Raw genomic sequence first — 21806 nt, 5'->3', positions numbered from 1 at the left:
CTGTGAAAAGTTAAGTTTTCTAAATATTTGAGTTAAGATATTTGCTAAATGTTTATTTTTTTTAATTGGGAAATAGAAGATCTTAGCTGAGTACACAGTACAGTCTGTTACCAGTTGATGAGATACCTTTTTTGTTTGGAAAAGTCTCTGGAAACCGCAAAACAAGATTTTAGTAACCTTTATGTAGATTTAAAAGAGGTGTTTAAAATCACCAAGTTACATAAAACCAACATGTCCAGTCTTGCCCTTAAAATACACATTATTTTAAAAATCCTCAGACTATTACGAGTCTCACTTTCAATGTATTTATAACAAAATGATCTACCCTTCTGGATAAATCAAATCCATGTGATTACCTTCCCATTGGCTCTATTGATCTTATTGACAACTTCTGCAATAATGATCTTTTCATCCACAGCATCTTTGAGCTTTTTGTACTTGGGGTTCTCGCTGATCTCCAGGTAAGCCCCTTGGAACGGCTGCCCAACACTGCAAAGGAAACACGAGTTAAACACGAACCTCAGGCAAGAAGCAAACCTGACACCAGCACAGGCTTCGTGAGGAGATGCACCAAATATCATTTTCAGTGATGGTGAATGAAGAGAAAGTTATCACTAAAATGGGCCCAATTGCTTTGGCTATCAGACACATGAATACCCTTGCATGGGCAGTCAAGTGGGATTTGAAATCACCCAGTGAGAGTCTCTGTGAAAGCAGAAATTAGAACCCCAGTAGGAGTGACAGACTATTGATGATGACAGGCAGGACTTCAGTGACAGACATGAACTTGCCTTCAAGATCTGCTGCTGTTTGTGAAACATGCAGCAGCTCCTTGTCAAGATCCGCTGCACTTGCAAACTCCCCCATCTTTACACACCTCAGGGTGCTAAAATAAGGGCTTCCCTACAGACCAAGAACTGATGAATTGTCACTGCTTGCTTTGTTGCAAATCACTTTAAAAATGGTGATTTAACTTCAGTCAAAGCATTAATGCAAAGCTTTGCCAAGACTGGAGCCCAGGACAAACTGATGCATTCATTATGTGGAACAGCACTGCCTTTGCCATTGCATCTCTGGCACACAGAGTGATGGGAAAGAAGAGGAAGGATACTGGAATTTTAGTACCCAAAAGTCCCTCTTTCTCCTTAAATAATTATACTTCAGACAGAAAATTAGCCACATCCTATGAACCATTATCATACTAATTAATCAGAAACTTTATACAGCAATTTTCTCTACCCTTAGGCCGATTTAAAAAAAACCAACAAAACAACAGTAGGAGCTAATCAGCTCTGAATACCAAACAAAAAGAGATGGAAATGTTTCTAAATGAATCAGGGCAGGGAAAGCATTCCAATTTTCCACCACGTTGGAGCTTTGGGGTTTTTGGTTTTTATTAATTAGCAGTATGAAACCATAGTCAGCAAAACAGTAGATTCCGTGTGGACTTCATCCCTGACCAAATGATGACAAGTCACAGCTAAAACTGAAATGAATCAACAGTTCCCTTATCACATATACCACTTAAAAATGTCTTGGATAAAAATGAATCTCATATATATACATATATAAAATATAGATATAAATTTCTAAAAAATATCTGTGTGTGTGTATTTTGCTGTAGGTTATTTAATTGTTCAGCCTTGGTGTAAAAAGTACCAAACCAGGAGTATAAATAGAATCCCTTCCCTTCCAAGGAGCTCTATGCTGAGCAGATGCATACTGACTAAAACCTAAAAAAACCTGCTTGCTCATAGGAAAGTCCAAAGGCACCATCTTTCTCTTTTGCAGCATAAAAAGACATCCCAAAGCAAATAAAGAACAAACCACAAGTTAGCATATATAGCCATTAAGTAAGTGATCTACTAAAGGGGAAAAAAGAGAAATGTACACTGAGCCCATTACAGGAAAACAGGAAATGTCTCAATAAAAAAATGACACAAAACCAGGGAAACACACAAACAAGCAGAGCTTGTCCATGCATGGAACTGTTCCCATAAACTCTTGCAGATTCCTGTTCCTCCCTCTGCTGAACCTTGCTTCTCATTCTATTTGTTCCTGCTCAGCCCAAACTACAGCTTCTAAGAGAAAACTCTCACAAGATGGACAAGATGGTTGTTTTCAAGAAAAAAACACAATTTATAAGCTTGTATTCACTTAAAAAGTGTAAGTCAACTTATATCAAGGACATCATATCTTTCTTTTGTCAGTTTTACTGCATACCAAAAGAAGAGTATTCCTTAAATAAAATTATATACTATTGTACTCTCTTGAATAATGCTGGCTCTGTAGATAGCAATGACAAGAATCTGTCCGTTTAAAAGAACTCAATAATCTGAGAATCCAAAATACTTATTTGCAGAGATTTCACATTACTAAAAGAAAAAGAAAAATAGATTCTAAAATGGAAATAGAAATTTCTTTTAAGTATCTCTGCAAAAAGACATGCACCAGTGTATCTAACTTTTAAATTACCCAGTCTTCATCTTAAGTTTGAACACAGGAGAGCTCCCCAGGACAGCTCACCTGGGAGGGAGTGACATTGTCACTTAGAGCCTTCCAGCCCACTCTACCTTTATTGTTGCAGGAAATAGCCTGAAGGGAATGAGGGGAAAGGGTGAAAGTTGTTCCCACCTGCAAGTTCCCCAAACTTGTAAGGCATAAGTGGGTCAAGGAGGGTTAGAATAACAAACCACCATGGATTTTGGACAGAAGTTCTTGCTATCACAGGACTGGTGGCTGTAGCAACATCTAAGTTTGCTTCTAACTGAGGTCAATTTTCAGGATGGTAAAGGCAAATGATGGAGGAATGTTGTCAAATAAGGAAAATGCACTTTCCTGCTTAAGATGAAAAGCGAAATCTTGCAAGGATATTGAATTTCTGGTACACTAAAAGCAGCAGAATCAGTCATTACCTGGCTGGATATAAAGCCTTCTTGTCCTTGAAAAGTTCACTTGCTTCCAGTTTTTCTTCATAGATAAGCTTTTGCTGATCTGTGAACTGATCTCTGTACTTTTTACACTACAAAACAGGATATATTAAACAAACCATAAAATTATCTTTCCCAATCTCACAGCACCACAGACTAATGTTTGCCCATTGCTCAAGATGCACATTCTTTGTATGCTTCTGAAGTGATTCAGCTCCATCCTACGTACCACTGATAACAAACAGGGGAGGTGTTTTGCTCCTCCCCAATTCTAGATACTTTTGAATTACACCAGAAACAATATATAAAACATCTCCTGTAAGTATGAACATGAGCCTAATCTATGAGACTCATTCATTGGAAGAGTGCGCTAAAAATGTTCACAAAAATATGCATACAGTTCCACAATTTTGGAAGTTTATGTAGGCAGAGGAAGAAAAAGACACAGCTGACAGGGTGAGTTTTGCAGGCTCAGAAAGAAAAACTGTTCCTTGACAATTCACAGAAAACACAGCCCACAAGATCAGTAAAACATCCCATCAGCACTTGTACAGATTCTCGCCGTTCTCTCCATCCAAAGATCCAAAACAAATTTCAGCTAAGCACAGCTCATAAGTAAAAAATTCCACCCAGCACTTCCAACATTGGTATAAGTCCTGGCCATGGACACAAGTATTACAAGCTATTAATTAACAGGCTGATGGCAGGAAGCAAACTTCTCTCCCTAGCCCCAGGAAGGAGTAGCCAGGATAGTTATATCCCTTACAGGCCAAAGGCAAATGATCAAAAAAACCTACTCCCTTCCAAAGAAATAAAATTATCCTGGCTGGAATCGAAGGAAACACATCCTAAAAATAGACCCTTTGTGAACAATACTGCTGAAAATCATGGAGAAGTTCTGCCCAGACTGGACCAGAATGTGTCCTACCCTCCACAAATGGAAAATCCTCTTTAGCTCCTTGTGGGTTGATTCCAAGAAAAGGTAAGGCCTCGCTGGCCAGTTTTTATCTATTGGTGATAAAGAAGGCATCTTATTCTTCATTTCCAAGAAGTATTTTTGCATCTGTGATAAAATTGAAGCAAGATGTTTTATTAATGTTCGAATATCAGAGTTATTGAAGCTCGCAAGGAAAAGCAGATGCTCTGTGATTAAAAAGCACAGTTACCAAACTGCAACTCTCAGCTCTCATAAACCACAATATGGATTTTTAAAGCCAGCTATATTGAGAAACACAGATTTATGTATCACAGAAGTGTGGCAAATACTTAGTACCATTCTTATATCTCCAAACATTATCACTATCCTTTCTTTACAATATCAGAATATTAATTTGCCACTTTTCCATGAGCTTGGACATTTCCTTACAAAGACTTTAATAACACAACAGCTACATTTGATAGACAATAAAAACTTAAAACACAGGAAATGTACATGTACTTTGTACAGACATATACATACAATTCTCTGAAGGGTAAATTCATAAATTTTTCTTCCAGCATTGGCTCTGAAGAATTTCCTGTATTCTCTACGGACCTGGAAAGTTAAAAAAACCCTCAAAATGAATATAAAGAATGAATTTGTTTGCACAGATACTTTTTTAACAAGCTCTATGGTAGAAAACATTAAAACAAGCATACATACATGCATAGGGTTCCCTGAAATAGGAACATCACCTGGTCACACTTAAATTATGTGAAGCAGACCATGGACCACGATGTCTGAAAGATACCTCGGCTGACCTGAGCGCAATTATTTGCAAACTTATCAAGGAATTTGAAATGCTTCCGTCCAAAAAGGCAAATTATTCAAATATTGTCGAATTCACAGCATGAATCTATTTTCAATAGGATTTTACATAAAGCTGGACTGGAAAAAGTGAGGCATCACCAGTGATGATACCATTTTCTTGTGTCTGAAGTGACACTTATTTGATGTTAATTACAGAGTTAACAGGTGAATTTTTCAGCTTTTTCTCCTTTAAAATTCTTAATACACAGTCTTCATTCCAAAAGACTAATGGGATTTTGGTGCAAGAGCAAAGAATCAACACAAAGGTTGCTTAGTGTCAGCAAGCTCGATATTTGCTCACAAAATTTATTTGAAAACTAATAATTTAAAAAAAAATCCAAAAAAGAAATCATAATTTTTGCAGGCGATAATAATTTTTAGTACGTACTCGGAAGTGCAAGTTTTAGAGTACTTGTTTTGCCTTTTGTATTTCTATCAGTCTATATTCTATGCTATTTGGTCTATGCTATTTCTAATTAGCATAGACCAAAATTCAGAAAAGGCAATTAGGGAGAGCCCAACTGGTTTGCAGTTTTATGTGACACCCAGGCTCACCTCAAGTCAGCTGAAACATCCCTCAAATTTCTTTGCAAACTCTGGCACAGTCTGCAACACACCTGTTATGGGTTTTGGGCAAAACCCAGGGAAAACATCGTGGCTTTGCATAATTTACCCCAGAGCAAAATTTAGTGGTTTTAGAAAACTCACTAAGCGTTGCTGGCTTCTCTGTAACCAGAATATAAAGGAAAACCCATAGCATAAAATCCCCTTCAATTTACAGAAAAAAAATTTACTCCTTTCTGCCTCACAGTAATTCATGCATTTTAAGATAAACCAGCATTTGGAAAGCAAGAATCTGTCACCATTTCTGGACAAATACACCCACAGGTAAACAGATTTTGCTTAATTACACATTAAGATGCACCAACAAAACTGGCAGCATTCAGCTTTCATCATTCCATGCAAATTCAGTGTATATTTTTTTCCTCATCACTTTATGAGAAAAAAAATATCAGAGTTCTCATTCACTCATTTTCTGCAAGGCTTAGCGCTCTATAATTAGAGAACATCCTTTATTAATTATTCAGGGATGTTAATTAACACACTCAAAGCCACTCCAACCACAATCATCCCAAATCTCACCATAGATTCTCCTTAATGATCTTGCTTTATATTATTCTTTGCGAGCTGCAAGGTGTGCAAATTAATTTGGAAGAAAGGGACTAATAGACACCCACGCATCCTATTGGTGCTGCAGGGAAGCTGCAAAGCAAGCACTGAGAAATGCAAGCTGCTCCAGAAAAGCCTAAATCTGGAAAGTACCACAAATGCTATTAAAATCTACTTGGCATACAATTAAAAAAAAAAAATCAAAACAAAATCCTCACAACTTATTGGTTTAATCTTCATTGTTTTTATCAACTTTAATTCTTCAGCCTCGCATGTCACAGGTGAAAACACTTTGCCTTCAAACTACCTGTGGTAACAGTGATAGATTGGAATGACAGACTACAGTCTCATTCAGAAAAATCTGTGTATTTCAGGTGAGATGGAAATTGGAAATGTAGCTTACACTATTTAACAAACTCACTGAAAACCACAGACTGCAGAAATGTATTCCTGCTATAATGTGCCCTAAAGGTTTTGGAGTCATCAGCTTGCATTTAAATGCTGCTGTTTGATATAAAACAGCCTCTGAGTTCCCAGGAGGGACATATCCTTGTTTTAAAATCATAAAAACAGACCTACTTTGGCAGTAGTACTTAAGTGTGATTCTGATCTGCAGAATGACTTCTTAAAATGGCTCCTTTGTATTTTCCAGCTCTGGTTTCCATGTAGATATTGTAATGGATTTTTTTTTTCATTTGTAAATGAACATGCATTATATATAATTATATGTTTTCTAACTATTTTTCCCATTTCATCATTGTCAGGATAAGTACAAGAATAGAAAAGTACCTGAACTTTACTCTGCACCGTCAAGTGAATTGTTCCTTTCATACCCCTGTAGTTTATAATATCCCTATTAGCAGGAGTCACTCCCAGCCAAACCAAACAGATTCAGATTTCTGCAGTTCTTCAGGACTGCATCTGTAAAACTGTGTTATGTAAATCATTTGGGCACAGACCTGAAACATCTGAAGATGCCATTTTCATAGTCTATTTACAGAGCAGAACTACATTTTTCCAGATTACAGATGTGTTTTCTTTTGCCAACCAGTCCTTGAAAGCAAGGGACAGAAAACAAAACACTTTTGTGCATCTCAATTTTTCTAGAAATCCATGGCTGTCAAAAGCCACAGGTAATGCAATGCCAGGCCCCCAAAAGGCTGCTGGATGCAACAGGACATGACCACTGGCTTTACACCCTGCCCTCCTCAACACTGGGATCAGGGGTCTACTGTGAGCAGCAGTGAGAGTCAGACGCTTCCACCCTACTTCCCATTCTAACAAGCAGAGGTCACAACAAGAAAATACATCCTTGTAATCTTTCCAGATAGGACCTTTGCCAAGGTAGGTCAGTTTTTAAAGTCAACAACTGTAATAGAGTCCCTTTTATCTGATTTTTGTCTTCCTGTGATTGCTGACAAAAATCCCCCAATGCCTCAATGTTGCTGTAAGTGAGGCAACTTCATTTATGACTTTTTCAGCCAAGTCCACGACAAAGTTAAACAATGTGTAAAAAAAACCCCATCCCTTCTAGTGAGCCCACACAACTGCTTGTTTATTAAGTGTTAGTAAGGTGTGCCACGCTCCATTGAGTTCACGTTGACAGATGGGAGTGTTGGAGAAAGTACCTTCAGTCCAAGCCAGTAAGCCCAAATGACTGCCACAGCATGCTTACGCCTAGCCTCCTCCTTCAAGCGTTTCAACTCCCTCCGAGCCTAAAAGGTTCAGAGAGTGAACAAGAGACACAGCCCGGAGCAGACAGCGCCAGCGCCGCTCCCACACCCAGCAGGGGAGGGATGGAGGAGCAGCGCTCGTCCTTGGGCGCCCAACGCGCCGCGGGAGCCCGTGCGGAGCAGCTCCAAAAGCCTCCACTGCTGCCGACCGGGCATGCACAGGTGGGAATTTGTTATTCAGCCCTGTTATTCACTGTCAGCCCTTCCTCCTGCTCTTCTGTGCACACCTGCCATGAATTGACTCTGATGGGAGGGCTTTGCCTGCGGTTTCATGATCAAAGTGATGCACATGAGAATCAAGACTTACTAAGATCTCACTATCTAGTCACTTCTTCCACTGGCAAGTGCCCAGGCAGGACAGAATCAGCTCTGAAACTATGTGTCATGGTGACTTTCCAGCATTGTAATAAGGGCTTTTATCCTGGAGGTTATTTTTTATTTTGATCTTTATGTATTAAAAAAAAAAATCATCTCCAGCCATGTTAAAATCTTCATGTTAAAATTATGTCAGTCTGTGGAATTAGGGGTAAAGCCATCAAATCTAGTGCATTCCTCATGTACAAATAGATAGGCACCTTCCTACCTTTCATCAATCATTCCATTTCAGGAAAGCAATTTGAGGCATGTGTGGGCAACTTAACAGAATGTCACATTTTAGGAGATACCAGCACATTTTTTGTTCAGTTATCTGATGAAAACACTCAAGGAAGAGTTCCAGTATTACAGGCTCAGTCAGAGCAGCTCTAGCCCTGTATCTGCACTTGTCAAGCTGTAAGTTATCAGACCTGTGCAGCAGCAGTTCCAGCCTGTGCCAGTAATGCTCTTCTGGTGCAGCTGGAAAGGTTAATGTGCAGTAGATGCAGACTCAGAGATTATGTTTTCACTCATCTGCTTGGCAGAAAAGCTCCTACTGCACAGCAGTGTAAAAGCAAGAGCTATGCAAAGCTATTTGTCTACCTTGTGAAAAGGAAGGAAACTGAGTACTTGAGGCTCACTCTTGTTCATTTTTGTTTGTTTTTGGGGTCTTTTTGGGTAAAGCAAGAGACTTCTGATGATAACTTTAAAAATTTTTGTCCTAAATATTCCCCCAGTTAAAGATAAAAGATCAGATCAATAAAAAGTTGTCTTTCTTATCAGAGACTGCAATTATTTTTCTAATCTTAATTCAATTTAGATTATTATCTTTATATTCATATATATTATTATATTTAGATTATTTATAATTAAGGAATAAGGAGACAATTATTCACTAGATTCCTGTGAGCCAGTTGATAAAAATAACTATTAAAGCATGTTAAAAATTATCCAAATCTACTAAATATTTAAATGAGGAACTTGAACATGGTTAACAGTATTGCATCCACTGGATGTATCTTTTAGTCCAAAGGACTATCTTAAAACTTTGAAAACAAAAATCTCTTCTGCAGTACTGAGCAATATTTTGGTGAAAGGAACTCTGGTTAAAAACAAAATTCTCAATATATTCTGCTTAATCAAATGTAGAGGAAACTGTTTCTGTCAAATTATACCATTACCTAAATATCAAGCTAGAGTTGAAAACTTCCAAAGACTCCCTAGTATTAAGGAAGTTCTCTACATGTTTGTTTGAATTCCCAGGGCTGCCATTTTGCTGGAAATCTAATAGATTTATACCAAAATAGCAAAGGTCAAACACAGCATTATACTCCAGATGTAATTTGAGCATTTCTCTCCATCCATTTGGCAAGGTGTTCTAACAACACACCCACAACCATAAATAACAACTGAAAAATGTTTTAAATCTAATGCATTTATGGTTTTCAACTAAATTAGGAATTTATTAATTGAAACCAATATATTTTTGACCTCTAGTGAACAGCATTTCAAATGTTCACATAACCCGCAACTACAGGCTGGGGATTAGCAAGAATCTTTCAGTGGGACTTTGCTTCTGAAAACAAACAGCTGATGCTGAAATTCCTGGGATTTTTCTAGAGCTGTAAGTTTAGAATTGCAAACTAACATCATTTTCTGCTAAAAGATCAGCTCATAAAATTTTGCTTTACTTGTGGTCATGAATTTTTTTTTACTGGTTCAAATCACAGCCAGAGAATCAATTAAACTAATCATAACCAGAATTTAATGAAACTTAATAATGTCGGTTTGAACTTGTAGATGAAGACTATTCAGGGTACAGATTATAATAAGTGGTGAAAATCTCAATTGGATCCCTAACACAGTGTCACTGAAAGCACTTGTTGGGGGCATGGGGAGCAACACAGCAAAAAACCCCAACCTCCTCTCCCACCACAAACCACACTTTGCATATTTACATGTAGTTAAATGCATTTCCTAATTTCAGGTTACTGCAGTCCAGTCATTTTTAATCTAGTCTAATGCCTTGTTAGTGCAAATCTGTACTTGGTTGCCATGCAAGGTATTTCCTACTCTACAAAAAACTGGCATACACAATGCTATCAGATTTATTAGGTGTGGCATGAATGGAGATGGAAGGAATCGATGATCATGCTCTATTATTTAAGAGTGAATTATATTAGTCATTAATTCTCACTATGAAATAGTGATTAAATGCTGATGTTGAGCAATGAAGGGGGAACATGTGATATGTGCATGAAGTACCTTATATCCAAGCCAGAAAGCCCAAATAACAGCAATAGCATGTTTATTTCTAGCCTCGTCTTTCAGTCGTCTCAGTTCCCTTCGTGCCTGTGATGCATTTGAAAAGGGGATATAGAAAAGCTTAGGAAAGAAAAGGTTACTGCAAGTTCCCATTGGTGCAAGAAAGAAAGCAAGTAACCAGTCACTACAAACAGCAAAAATTAAAGCGTGTCCCAGCTTCCCAGACTGCACCAGCTATGACATGTTAGCAGCAAAGAGAAACCAAAAAAAAAACCAGTTTAAGCAGTCAAAGCAGTTTAAGGCACTGACAGTACTCCCAGATAACTATCCTGAGGGATATCCTTCTTCATTCCACGTAGGGACACACAGCTGCACAGTTTGCAGCCATTTTCTTACCTGGGTACCATGCCAATAAGCAGCAATTACTGTGGCAGCCTCATTACAACGCTTCAGATGCTTCAGCTCCCGAAGAAGTTTCCGAGCCTGCAAACAATTTAAAATGTTCTTTTTGACTAACTAACTTTTCATATTTTTGAAGTAGGGCACTGCAACCTGTAAATCTAGGCAAAACCAAACAAACACTGCCTCCAAATCCCCAAGCAAATACATTCACAAATGCTGCCCAGCCTCAGATTTGCTGCTCCAGGGAGGATTCTGTGCTGCAAGGCTGGGACTGGCAGGTTAGGGGATCTTAGTTCAATGCTCAGTTTTCTCCCAGATTTGCTGCATTACCTGAGACATCTATATATCTGTTTGCACAATGGCAACAATATTTTTTTCTCCATACAGTAAATGTCTGATCCATTTAGAGTGCAATAAAGAATAAATCCCAAGTAAATTGTCGGGCTTTAGGTCACACTAAAGGCTGCTATCATACCAGGCTTTCATGCACAATGCTACTGCAAAAGAGCTTGTTCTCCAATGGCAAACAGAAAACCATAACTCGAGATGATGCTTTTAACCCAGTTTTCTTCAAATAATGCTCATGGGAAAAGACAGCACATCAATAGTTACACTGAAAGGATATTTTTAACTCATTTAAACAAAATCATAAAGACAAAGTAAAAATCCAGACAAACAGCAAAATCAAATCACGTTACCTTATTGCTGGCAAACTTTAAAGCCTTCTAGACAGGAGAGATTGTTTACACCAACAGCTACTAACTGCAGCCCCTTCCTTCCCTGTCTGACAGAAAGGAAACTGATTCCAGAACTAAAGGCAGTTCTCTCTTTCTAACTAGAGGGGAAAGCCACCTTTAGCAGGGTGAAGAAAGGTTAATAAGAAAATAGAGGAGCCCAGGGTTGCTTTTTCTGAAGATGGACAGCAGGAGTTACTTTGAGCATCATGGCTGCTTTCATGTGAGCTGTTAATCTCATTTTTACCTCCTATTAAAGCATCATTCCTTAAATATCTACCAGGATGCATGATTATCCCTTCACAAAGTACAAGTCTCTCAGAGAAGAAGTGAAGCTGTGGCAAACTGAGGCAGAGTACAAGCCCACAGCAATAAACTACTTTCTCAACACAAGTACACTTTCACTCCTCCACTAAGCAGACAGAGCAGAATTGATGATTTAACCCAAGTAACAAATTGCCCAGGCAACTCAAACTCTTTATTTTAATCCTGCTTAAATCTGATTCATTCTTTGAGAATCCTGTTAAGCACAAAATAACTGCCAACCACAACTTGTTTCTTCCAAGTCAGTCCAGCACTACAGTTCTCCTAAGGCCAGTGGCAGAGCCCCAGAGCATCCTTCTCCGGAGCTGCTGGCCTTCTCAACTCCTTGGCAGAACATGCCTCAAGGATAACCCAGTGGTTTAGTGTGGTCCCAGCATCCCCCTTGCACTGTTTGCAGGGATTTATAGCCCAGGCAGCACATCCAGGTATCCTGAACTCACCTCTTCTACAGCAAACACGAGTGTTTAACAATGGCACAGCCACAGCTCCAAGGAGAGAAGGTGTGACAGGCAGGAGGCTCAGTGCACTTGGAAAGTGTTTTCTGACCTGCTCCTTACCTCTCCAAACAGGGACAGCTGCAGTAACAGGAAACTCACCTTCCACCCTCTGATGTACGACTGTACTGTGATAGCCGAACTCTTTATCTTCTGGTATTTTTTTTGTTGCTGTGTTGGAAATAAGTATGTGACGTTTAGAATAGAATATTATGTCTGTTAAACACTGCATAATAAACCTTTCATCACTAACATTTGACAATATGCTTGAGGAGACAAGCACTGAATGTAAAAAGTGAACAATTTCTGACTGAGCAGATCAGAGTGTAGATTCTGTGTTCAACTCGAGGGGAAACAAAGCACATCAACAATGCTGCATGGACAATGTCAGTCTGTTTACAGAAACACTAAGTTCATGGTCAGCAGCACAACTGCACATTAAATGCTAACAGTAAGAGCTTTATTTGTCTTTCCCACCACCAGGGTAGCACACAAACTGTCACACATACTCAGGTTTGTAGGCTAAGCTTTTTACCACCTTTTCATAAGACATGTGCTGTTCCTATTACCCACAGTGCCTTTATTATGGCTGATGATACCTTAGGAAGAGGAAAAAACCGAAAACCATGGATTCTAGGCGAGATGCTAGAGTACTATTTAGGTATGCCAGGTTGAGCAATAAATTTCCTGGACAGCTGAGCATTTTCCTTCTAAAAAGCTCAGTTCTCCAGTGTTTAGTGTAATACTAAATTGACAGACTTTGCAGCAGGGCTTTTAGGTTTGACTTTTAGCCCACTCAGTGACAGTGAAAATCTCCGTGAGCAAGCTGGAGAGGGTCCCCTCTGGGCCACCCTCATGCCACAGCTGCTGTCTGTCATGCCCTGCAATGCAACAGACAGACAAGTGCCTGCAGATCCTCGAGTCAAGCCTCCAGCACAAGGAGTTACTCAAAAAAGCTTTATTCATTCCAGGGATCTCCCACGAAACCTTCCAAAGCACAGTGCCTACCAGTCATGTCGGGTTAGGAGAACAGCGCCTTCCATCCATGTGAAGAGGCTGAGGAAACATCTCTATCATCACCAATAAAACAACTGCTGCCATGTTTCACCAGTGACCCAATTACAGTTAAGAAATCAGCACTTCTTGGTCGTGTATGTGTTTTCATTTCTTTATATTTAAAGTTGTGCCAGTCTAGCTGCAGTAAGTCCATTTAAAATTCATTAAGACTGTGTGAGATCATAATGAAGCCATATGGGCACAATGCAACTCTAATGATGCTGTTTGTAGGAATGGGGCTTTCAGCCACACAGAGTCAGAGGGTTTTTAAGATCAAGAAGTGTGCTTCAGTCATACTTTTTCCAAATGATCTATACTTCCCTCTAATTATCCAAGAGAAGTGAACCAAACACTGATGGCTTTCAAGAGGACAAACAGAAGTGCTTGTCAACTGAAAAACTGGGATTTGTCAACTTTGCCACTTGCAGTTTAAGAAGACTTTCTTTCTGTGTTTCATCAAGGTTTCTGATATGCTTGTGCTGTTCTCTAGCAACAACAAAATGCAGCTGAGAAGTTCAAGAGTAGCTTTAAAAACAAATCTTTTCATTAGTCAGTAAGTCAGTATTATTTACTAACTGCCAAGAAAACATGAAAGAGTCGTATATTAGTGCTGCTCAGTTTGTGGCACAGAACACCCAGTCCACACATAGAACTGAAACTGCTTTGGGATGAACTGTATCAATAATGATACCAAATTACGAGTCTTAGGAGTTACAATTAAAATAAACCCCTAGGGGCAGCATTTTTGAGTCTAAGGCAAGTGTTCCAAATAAGGCAAAACCAAAAAAAGGCTTAGGAATGACTGAATTCCACAGAACTGCACGTGTATATTACTGAACATTTTTTACACATTAACCATGTTTTGAGAGCACTGTAAGTGCTAGGAAGCACAGCATTTTAGCTGAGTGAAAAAGACTTCCCAGTTGAGCCAGAGAATCCTGCTCTCCCAGAGTGAAGGGATTCTGGTGAGCTTTTCAATGTTTTAAAAACGAGCACAGTGTAAGCACTAGTCTATAGTCTAAGCAGTCTATACAAACTAAATTTTCTTTTTTTCCCTCTATTGGTACATAACTATTAACATAAAATTGAATTCTTTCAACAGCTCTCTGTGCATATTGAAGAAAAATATCCCAAGAAGGTTATATGCATTAAACAATTAAGAGAACCCCCCATGTAGAAAGGATGGGATCTTACTGAGTATCGCCTGTACCAGGACGCGATCACAACCTGGCATTTTTTCATTAGCAAGAAGTGAGTACGGCACTTCCAACCTCTGTAAATCTTCCCAATCAGAGTGGCCAAGTCCTCCAGACGCTGCTTTCTCAGGTCTTCCAGCTTGAAGAGCTGTGAGGGTGGGTTTGCAGGGTTTTGTTTGACATTGGAAGAAAAACAGCAGGAGAGAGAGACAAGGAAAAAAACCCATAAGCACAGCTCTTGTAAGAGAAATCTCTTTCTTCTTTACTGAAGTCCCCCCTCAGTCACACATTGTTTTACTCATCTCCTGAGCTACAGGCAGGTACACCAACAAGATTTGTGGCAGATACAATGTCACAAGTCACTGCTCAAAAATGATATTAAATTAATGCTGACAGCTATTGTAGAATCTTGATTCACATTGATTTTAATGGGCCTAACATTAAAAATCACTTTTTTTTTTAATGCTACGGTCGTAGCAATACATCAAAGCACTGCATGGAGAAAAATCTGTGGGAAGCAGGTAGTGAATGATGCTGTCCTCATGAGAGAGGGCTTGATTTTGCAGAAGGCATTTTTCACTTACTGTTCTTGGGTTGCGGATGAATATCTTTGATCTACCGAATGAAAATTCCTCTTCAGGGATTCTCAATTCATTAAACAGCACCTCTACTCCAGCCCTAAGAAGGAGCAAATGAGCTTAACAAACATGACCCCCAGCTCTAAAACGCCTTAGTTTACATATTCACAGCTTAATTTATGGAAGGTATATGAAAGCATATTTTAAACTCTTAAATAGTGCTTGACATAAGAAGATTGAAAACCTAACTCATTTACTCAGTAGTTTATTCTGTTAAAGGCAAGAATAATCACTGTAAAGACTCAGAATAATTTGATGCAAAAAAGAGCAAATTTTATTCTACAGCATCAGCAACCGCCTATTTTTTCCTCTTACATCTATAATTATTTTACTTAAAAACAGAAGAAAGGAAAAAGGAAGGCTTCACACTAATGTCAGAATGTGAAACAAAGACTGACAAGTTTGACAAATGCTAGCATTCCATTCTCATCAAATGCATTTTATGAACACCAACAGAAAAAAGGGAAGTGGAGCTGTGCAAATCTTTGTGATGATTATTGCAATGCTATTGTTACCAATACTGCACTGCCACCATTCTCTTGATAACCTAAAGACTTATATTGTAGCTGAAAGATGTTAATCAATTATGAAAGATATTTAAATCTTGCCTTTGGTGGCCACATGTAAAAAGAAATAATAGAAGCTTATTTGCTCATCCCAGGTATTATTTGCAAAAAATAAAATGTGGATAAAATGTGAATACTATGCAATTTAAAAGTATCTATTTAATATAATTGATTTGCAAGAGGCATTATCTCATAACTGTTCCCCAATCATTATAGTTATTCCTGAAAGGGCAGAGGAATATTGTATGGCTGTCTTCAACAAAATGAGTGTCCTTACACTTTGAACGTTGGCCATTAAAGATAAGTGCCCTCCTGACCATTGCAGCCCTCCCAGTTATTTCGAACTCACTGCAGTATCTCTCTCTTACACCCATTCTCTCAGACCCAAATTAGTAAGGCCTGCACTATATTCCTTCTGCAACGTATGCACAACAACTAAAAGCTCAGGACATGTGGAAGATGGGAATTTCACCTGGGACAGGTGGGAATATTGCTGTTTGCCTACCTGGCTGGCCCTCTCCAGTGGGGCCAGGTCTGCTTGCAGAGCATTTTGTACCTCTCCAGGCAGGGCTCGTAGGGCTGTCGGAAGGCGTAGCCCGCCCTGCGCACCCGCACGTTCTCCAGGAGCCCCAGGTAGCGGATCTGGTGGCACACCAGGGCTTCGTTGAAAATGTGGGCAGCCTTTTTGTCATTGGGCTTGATGCACCTGCACAGGAAAACCAAAAGGGACATCTCTTTGCACATGCCAACAGCTATTATGGTGAGTTTAAACCATACATTTCAATTGTTTATTTGCCCACTAGTCTTCTCCTGGGAAGCTGAGAGGCCACAGAGAAAAAGGAAAACAATATAATCTCATTTGCTTCTCCTGTGTTTTGCTGCTTTGGAATGTGGTTTGGAGATTGTTTATCCAACAGGTGGTTGTTTGATTGGTTTCATGTGCATTGTTTTAACTTAATGACCAATCATGGTCAGGCTGTGTTGGACTCTGGATAGAGAGTCACAAGATTCGTTATTCTTTTTAGCCTTCTGTAAGTATCCTTTGTCTATTCTTTAGTATAGTTTTAGTATAGCATCCTTTAATATAATATGAGTACATAAAATAATAAATTAGCCTTCTAAGAACATGGAGCCAGATTCTCAATTCCTCCCTCATCCTGGGGACCCCGCAAATACCACAAACCTCATCAAACAAACTGACCAAATCATTGGCACTGGGGAATTTACCTGATGTAGTTTGGATTTTTTGTCTGGAGATTTTTCATCAGGGTAGCAACTGAAGCCTTGAATTGTGAACCTGCAGTTGGTGGTCTCTTCAGATTGATCTTAGCAGGGTTTCCTTCTGGGAACAATGCTTTGATAAGGGAGTGGTTGGCCTTCCACATGGCCTGGGAGAGGTCACGGTACAGGAGATCATTATTTTTGTCAACAAATCCTTCCACCTGGTACATCACCTGAACAACAGAGAAGAGTCTCATCAGCACAGGTTTTGAACTACAACATAGACCAGTTCAAAACTGACCCAAGAAATTGATTTCTCCTTCTTACACACTGTCCAAAAGAACCAAAGGATATTTCAGCTTTCATTTTAAATCTGACATTTGGATGTTTTTTTGTTGGATAAAATGTCTGTGAATGTGCTACCTGGGAAAGATGCATTTTCTCATGCTGCCAACAGTTCCCTGTGTCAATCAATTCTGGTTTCTCAAGTGGAAGAAACCCTTTTTCAGTGATAACTCTGACACACCACCACCTGACAAGACTCCAAAACAATCTTTTTTCTGTCTGACGTTTTTCTCCCTCTCTTTTGAGCCAAAACAACAAAAATACTCTTTCCTTCCAAAGTACTAATGCTTAAATTATTTGCCTAACTAAAACAAGATATGGAATATCACCTCTTGCTATCAGAGTGCAAGCAGCAAGCTGTGCAGCCCCCAGGGGACTGTTATTTTAAAGGACTTTTACCAGGAAAGCAGTCCAATAACAACAAGCACGAGTACAAAGCTCTGACCTGCAGCTGGGTACCCAGGAGGCAGCCAGAGGAACTTCATGCAGACCTCAGATTGCTACTGGCTCCTTTAATTTTTGAGGGTAGGAAACGTATTTGATTAATTGTGACAAGTCATCTGGCTGGTAATACAGATCCTTCTCCAGATCCATGATTTCTCACTTCTGCCAGGGTATGTGCTAAGTACACAGAATACTGAACGAAAATAGTACTGGCACGTATTTTACACAGCAGCAAGTTACTGGGAACTCAGTAGGCAGCATTTTACCTTGGAGAACACGTTTCTGGTTCTGACAGGTGCAGTAAATGCCACTACTGAAAAAACCCAAAAAACCCAAAACAACTGTTCACATGAAATTACTGATATTTCTTAAAAGGAGGGTCAAACTTTTGTTGACCAGTGACAAGATCAAAATGTTCTCAGCTGAGGATGGAAAAACAACATTCCTCCCAAAATAGGAGGAATTCACTCTGCTGGGTAAGTGAATGCCTGTAACAATCAAAGACCCCCACTGCCTGCTAAGACACAATCTGTGCACAGTCCTTCTCACAGCACTGGGGTATTTTCAATTCACTTAGACTTTTGACAACCAAAGAAATACTTAGGTATTAACCCCTGATAGATTGTATGAAGTTACAAACTCTTCTTGGCAACTAATGTGAATGAAAGCCTGAAAGGTTGAAAGGCTGATATTTCCAGGACTATTTTGAATGAAAAAACTATTGAGCCATTCAAAATTGTAAGACTGAGAACATTTCAAAAGCATCAAGCAGTCCTAGGGAAATGAAACACTTTTCAAATATTTTTTACTGTGTGACCTTATCACTTCAGCAGATTCAGACAAGAGGAACAATTTCAACCCTACATTTACTTTCAATTTTTAAAAAATAGATTGTCTTCAGTCTACAAATGTAATTATTTTAATTTTCATTAATAAAATGTCATAGTGGATTACACACTGAAAGCTGTCAGACTTGTATTTATTCATACTGCTTATGTTGAAAAATGCAAATACAAACATTTGTAAAATGCAAATGTTTGCAAGCCCTCTGTGTAACTTTCTCTTCCATCTGTTTAAACGCAGAGCATCAAACTCAGTTCCTTCAAATGTACAAAAACTGCATTTTCTCAACAACGTGACTAAGAACTGCAGCTAGCTCAGTCACAAAGAGCATGTTTTCCAAAATACGTTACCAACAAATGTGTGTGAATTTTTGTCACTGTGAGCAATGATTTATTTCCAGAGACCTAATGCAGCACCAAAGTACACGGGACACCTTTCTCCTTTGGTGAAAGGAGAACTGCTTTGATTTCAGCCAGAGCAGCAAGGGCATGCAGTGGCAGGACAAGGGGTGGGGGCTTCAGACTGACAGAGGGCAGGTTTAGGTTCAACAGCAGGAAGAAATCCCTCCCTGTGAGGGTGCTAAGACCCTGGCACAGGCTGCCCACAGAGGCTGTGGCTGCCCCATCCCTGGAAGTGTCCAAGACCAGGCTGGATGGGGCTCTAGTGAAAGGTGTCCCTGCCCATAGCAGGGTTTGGAACTTTAAGGCCATTTTATAACCATTCCAAAATCTCTTAAAGCCTTCCAGCGCAAATCACAGATTCCAGGTTTAAGACAGAAAAGATGAAGACGGGTGTGGATTTGTCAATCAGCTACAGCAGCCCCCCACAGCCCCGGTGCTCCCTCCAGCAGGTACCTTGCCAGCATAATGCTGAATCCTGAAGCAGCTGTGGGGCAGGGAGGTGTCGTTGAGGAACCGGGAGCACTTGCTCATCCTGCTCTCGAAATGCTGGTGAGTGGCACAGACCTGGTTCAGCTTTTCCAAAAAGGTGTCATCAGTAACTGTTCCTGGTCTCAGGCATTCTTCATCCAGCATGGCCAGGATTCCAGTTTGGTTCTGAAGTTTCAAAGCAAGAGCTTTAGTACTTGTTTCCACCACAGCACAAGAAGGAGATAATTCATTTTTTCGACTTCTGCTACCCAGGAAAACATTCTTTGAGCCATCTCAAAGTTTGGCTCTTTTTACCCCATGACCATTTCCAACTGATTTTTAGCACTTGTGTTTTTGAAAGACTTTCTATGAGATCTGAATCCCAAAATTCACATTGAAACTTCATGTAATTTACTCAGACTGTAGGAACTCCAACTCAACTGAAAGTATCCAGTTTATGGTAAAATCACCATGTCTTTTATGTTAATGGCTAAAAACTGCTCTTTTCTGATTGTTAAGGAATTTTAGCTTTCTTGCATTGGAAGTCTTCTCAGTATATACAAGTACTTTGAGTACCTCAAACACTCAGTAACATGTAATTGAGTTTTCTAGTTTCCATATGAAAAGAAATGTTAATTCCAATGCAGCATGTGATATCTGCTATTGAAAACAGCCCTAAATGTAAACATTTAAGAGATGTTTGATTTGTTTTGGTTTTTTTTTTTAGTGTAGGTACTGCTGAATGTTTCTACAAAAGTAATATAGATTATAAGAAAACTCATTTTTAGTAAAATAAACTTCTGCTACAAAAAGTAAGATGAATAATACAACAAATGGCATGTTCAGAAAATTTAGTGCATGAGGATGCATGTAGACATTACAGCTAAATTAAATCCATGCATTAAAAATAACCCAGAGAGGTTCCTGAATACAACTTACATTTTCTATTAGGTCACAAATGATAGCATTGTTGAAATATTCAATATGAGTCCATTCAATCCCCTACAAGAAAATATAAATAAATGGATGAACAAGTAAACAATGGAGGGAGCTTTTCCTCTAAGCAATTAGAATGACATTCCAGTTAACCACGGTACTGCATTCAAATTTAATTCCTCATGCTTACCAACAATTCATTTATTACAGGAAAAAAAATGCAATCATCTACTACTAACATTATCTGCACAAAATGAGTGTCCTTGAGTGGCTGCCAAAGTCACTCTCCATTCCTTTCCCCCACCCATGTCAGCTTCCCATGCACTCCCTGGCTCCAGGCCAGGCTCCTCCCGTGCTGCCCACGCTCCCACTGGCCAGAAGGAAATCAGCCCATGTCCCTGCAACTCCTGAGATCAACATTTCTAACTTCTTCCTTGCTGGGATTTTTTTTTTAATTTTTTTTTTTTTAATGGGAGGAAGAAAGAGGGCTAAATTTAGATAAGACCATTTGAAAAATCCAGAGTATGACAGTTGTTCAGATGTTCTTAGTATCTCAATTCTTTTTCAAATATCAGTGATAAAATTTCCAGGATGAGATGCCAACGCATCCCAAGGTAGCACTGGTAGGGCAAAGGACTGAAAAAAGGAATATATTAATTCCATTCTTCATTTGCACTCTGTGGTACTTCTTACAGTCTACTTTTCTCAGAGCATTTGAAATACCATTCAAGAACCAAACTGCAGCAATAATGGTTCACCACGGAATGCAAAATTAACAAGAGATGCTGAAATTTCATGTTATCCTCAGGATCGTAAGGCAGGAACTTTATGTAATTTTTAAAAATGTTTATATAGCAAAATGGCATCATCCAGTTTGAGCACAGGCAGTGTGTGCCAGCTTTTACAGCTGGGAGCTGGTATTTTGTCTGAGCTCTGTGTATCATGTGGAGCACTGCTAAAACCTATTAGAACTTTAGCTTGATGTTCACTCACAGAATAACATCAAACACCAGAGGGCTGGGCTCCACAGGACATCTCAAATTTATCCATAAAGCTCACACAGCTCCCTTCAATAAATACCTGGAAGAACACTAGAACCAAACTCTATTTGCAGTTTCTTTCACGTTGTGTGCTATTATTTTAGCCACCCAATTGAAGGACTGGCTGTGGCTGGTTTTGGATGCACACCAGACATTGCTGTATAATCCAAAACACAGGCTGCAGGGTAATGCTACTAATACCAGAAAGTGATATTAGTGTTCTAATAAATCAATTAGCCCTTGCTCAGAACTGCCAGTCATGGTTGCCAACAAATGAATCAGAGCTGGGGCTGGTTTTTACCTGGAGAACTCATAATGTCAAACAAATGCCAAACCAACATTTTTTGCTTAGTGTGACTACTACACAGCCCCACACAAACATGCTCCATGTCAGCCCTGTGGTCAGAAAGTGCCTCTCCTGCCTGAAAAATGGTTCCAGCTTGCTGGCCAGTCTGTC

General features: G+C 39.3%; 1 protein-coding gene across 4 annotated transcripts in view; it reads right to left on the bottom strand.

Moving 5' to 3' along the window:
• Positions 1–21806, bottom strand: part of MYO1B (myosin IB) — a 109304-nt gene that overhangs the window by 7842 nt on the left and 79656 nt on the right. For 2 of the 4 annotated variants that reach the window (XM_036386397.2, XM_036386396.2), the window contains exons 15-28: positions 20313–20375; positions 19359–19559; positions 16879–17105; positions 16157–16357; positions 15032–15125; positions 14446–14595; positions 12298–12366; positions 10638–10724; positions 10242–10328; positions 7518–7604; positions 4390–4464; positions 3859–3993; positions 2916–3022; positions 357–489 (exon numbers count right to left, since the gene is read on the bottom strand). In XM_036386397.2, coding sequence (XP_036242290.1) covers positions 357–489; positions 2916–3022; positions 3859–3993; positions 4390–4464; positions 7518–7604; positions 10242–10328; positions 10638–10724; positions 12298–12366; positions 14446–14595; positions 15032–15125; positions 16157–16357; positions 16879–17105; positions 19359–19559; positions 20313–20375 — 1716 coding nt within the window. The remainder of the gene's footprint in view (positions 1–356; positions 490–2915; positions 3023–3858; positions 3994–4389; positions 4465–7517; positions 7605–10241; positions 10329–10637; positions 10725–12297; positions 12367–14445; positions 14596–15031; positions 15126–16156; positions 16358–16878; positions 17106–19358; positions 19560–20312; positions 20376–21806) is intronic. The other 2 variants (XM_036386398.2, XM_054515349.1) reach the window with 2 other exon arrangements.

Source organism: Molothrus ater, chromosome 7 (assembly GCF_012460135.2).
Source record: "Molothrus ater isolate BHLD 08-10-18 breed brown headed cowbird chromosome 7, BPBGC_Mater_1.1, whole genome shotgun sequence".
In the NCBI taxonomy this organism is placed as follows: domain Eukaryota; kingdom Metazoa; phylum Chordata; class Aves; order Passeriformes; family Icteridae; genus Molothrus; species Molothrus ater.
Note: the sequence above shows the minus strand (reverse complement) of the source record. Positions and strands in the feature narration are given on the sequence as shown.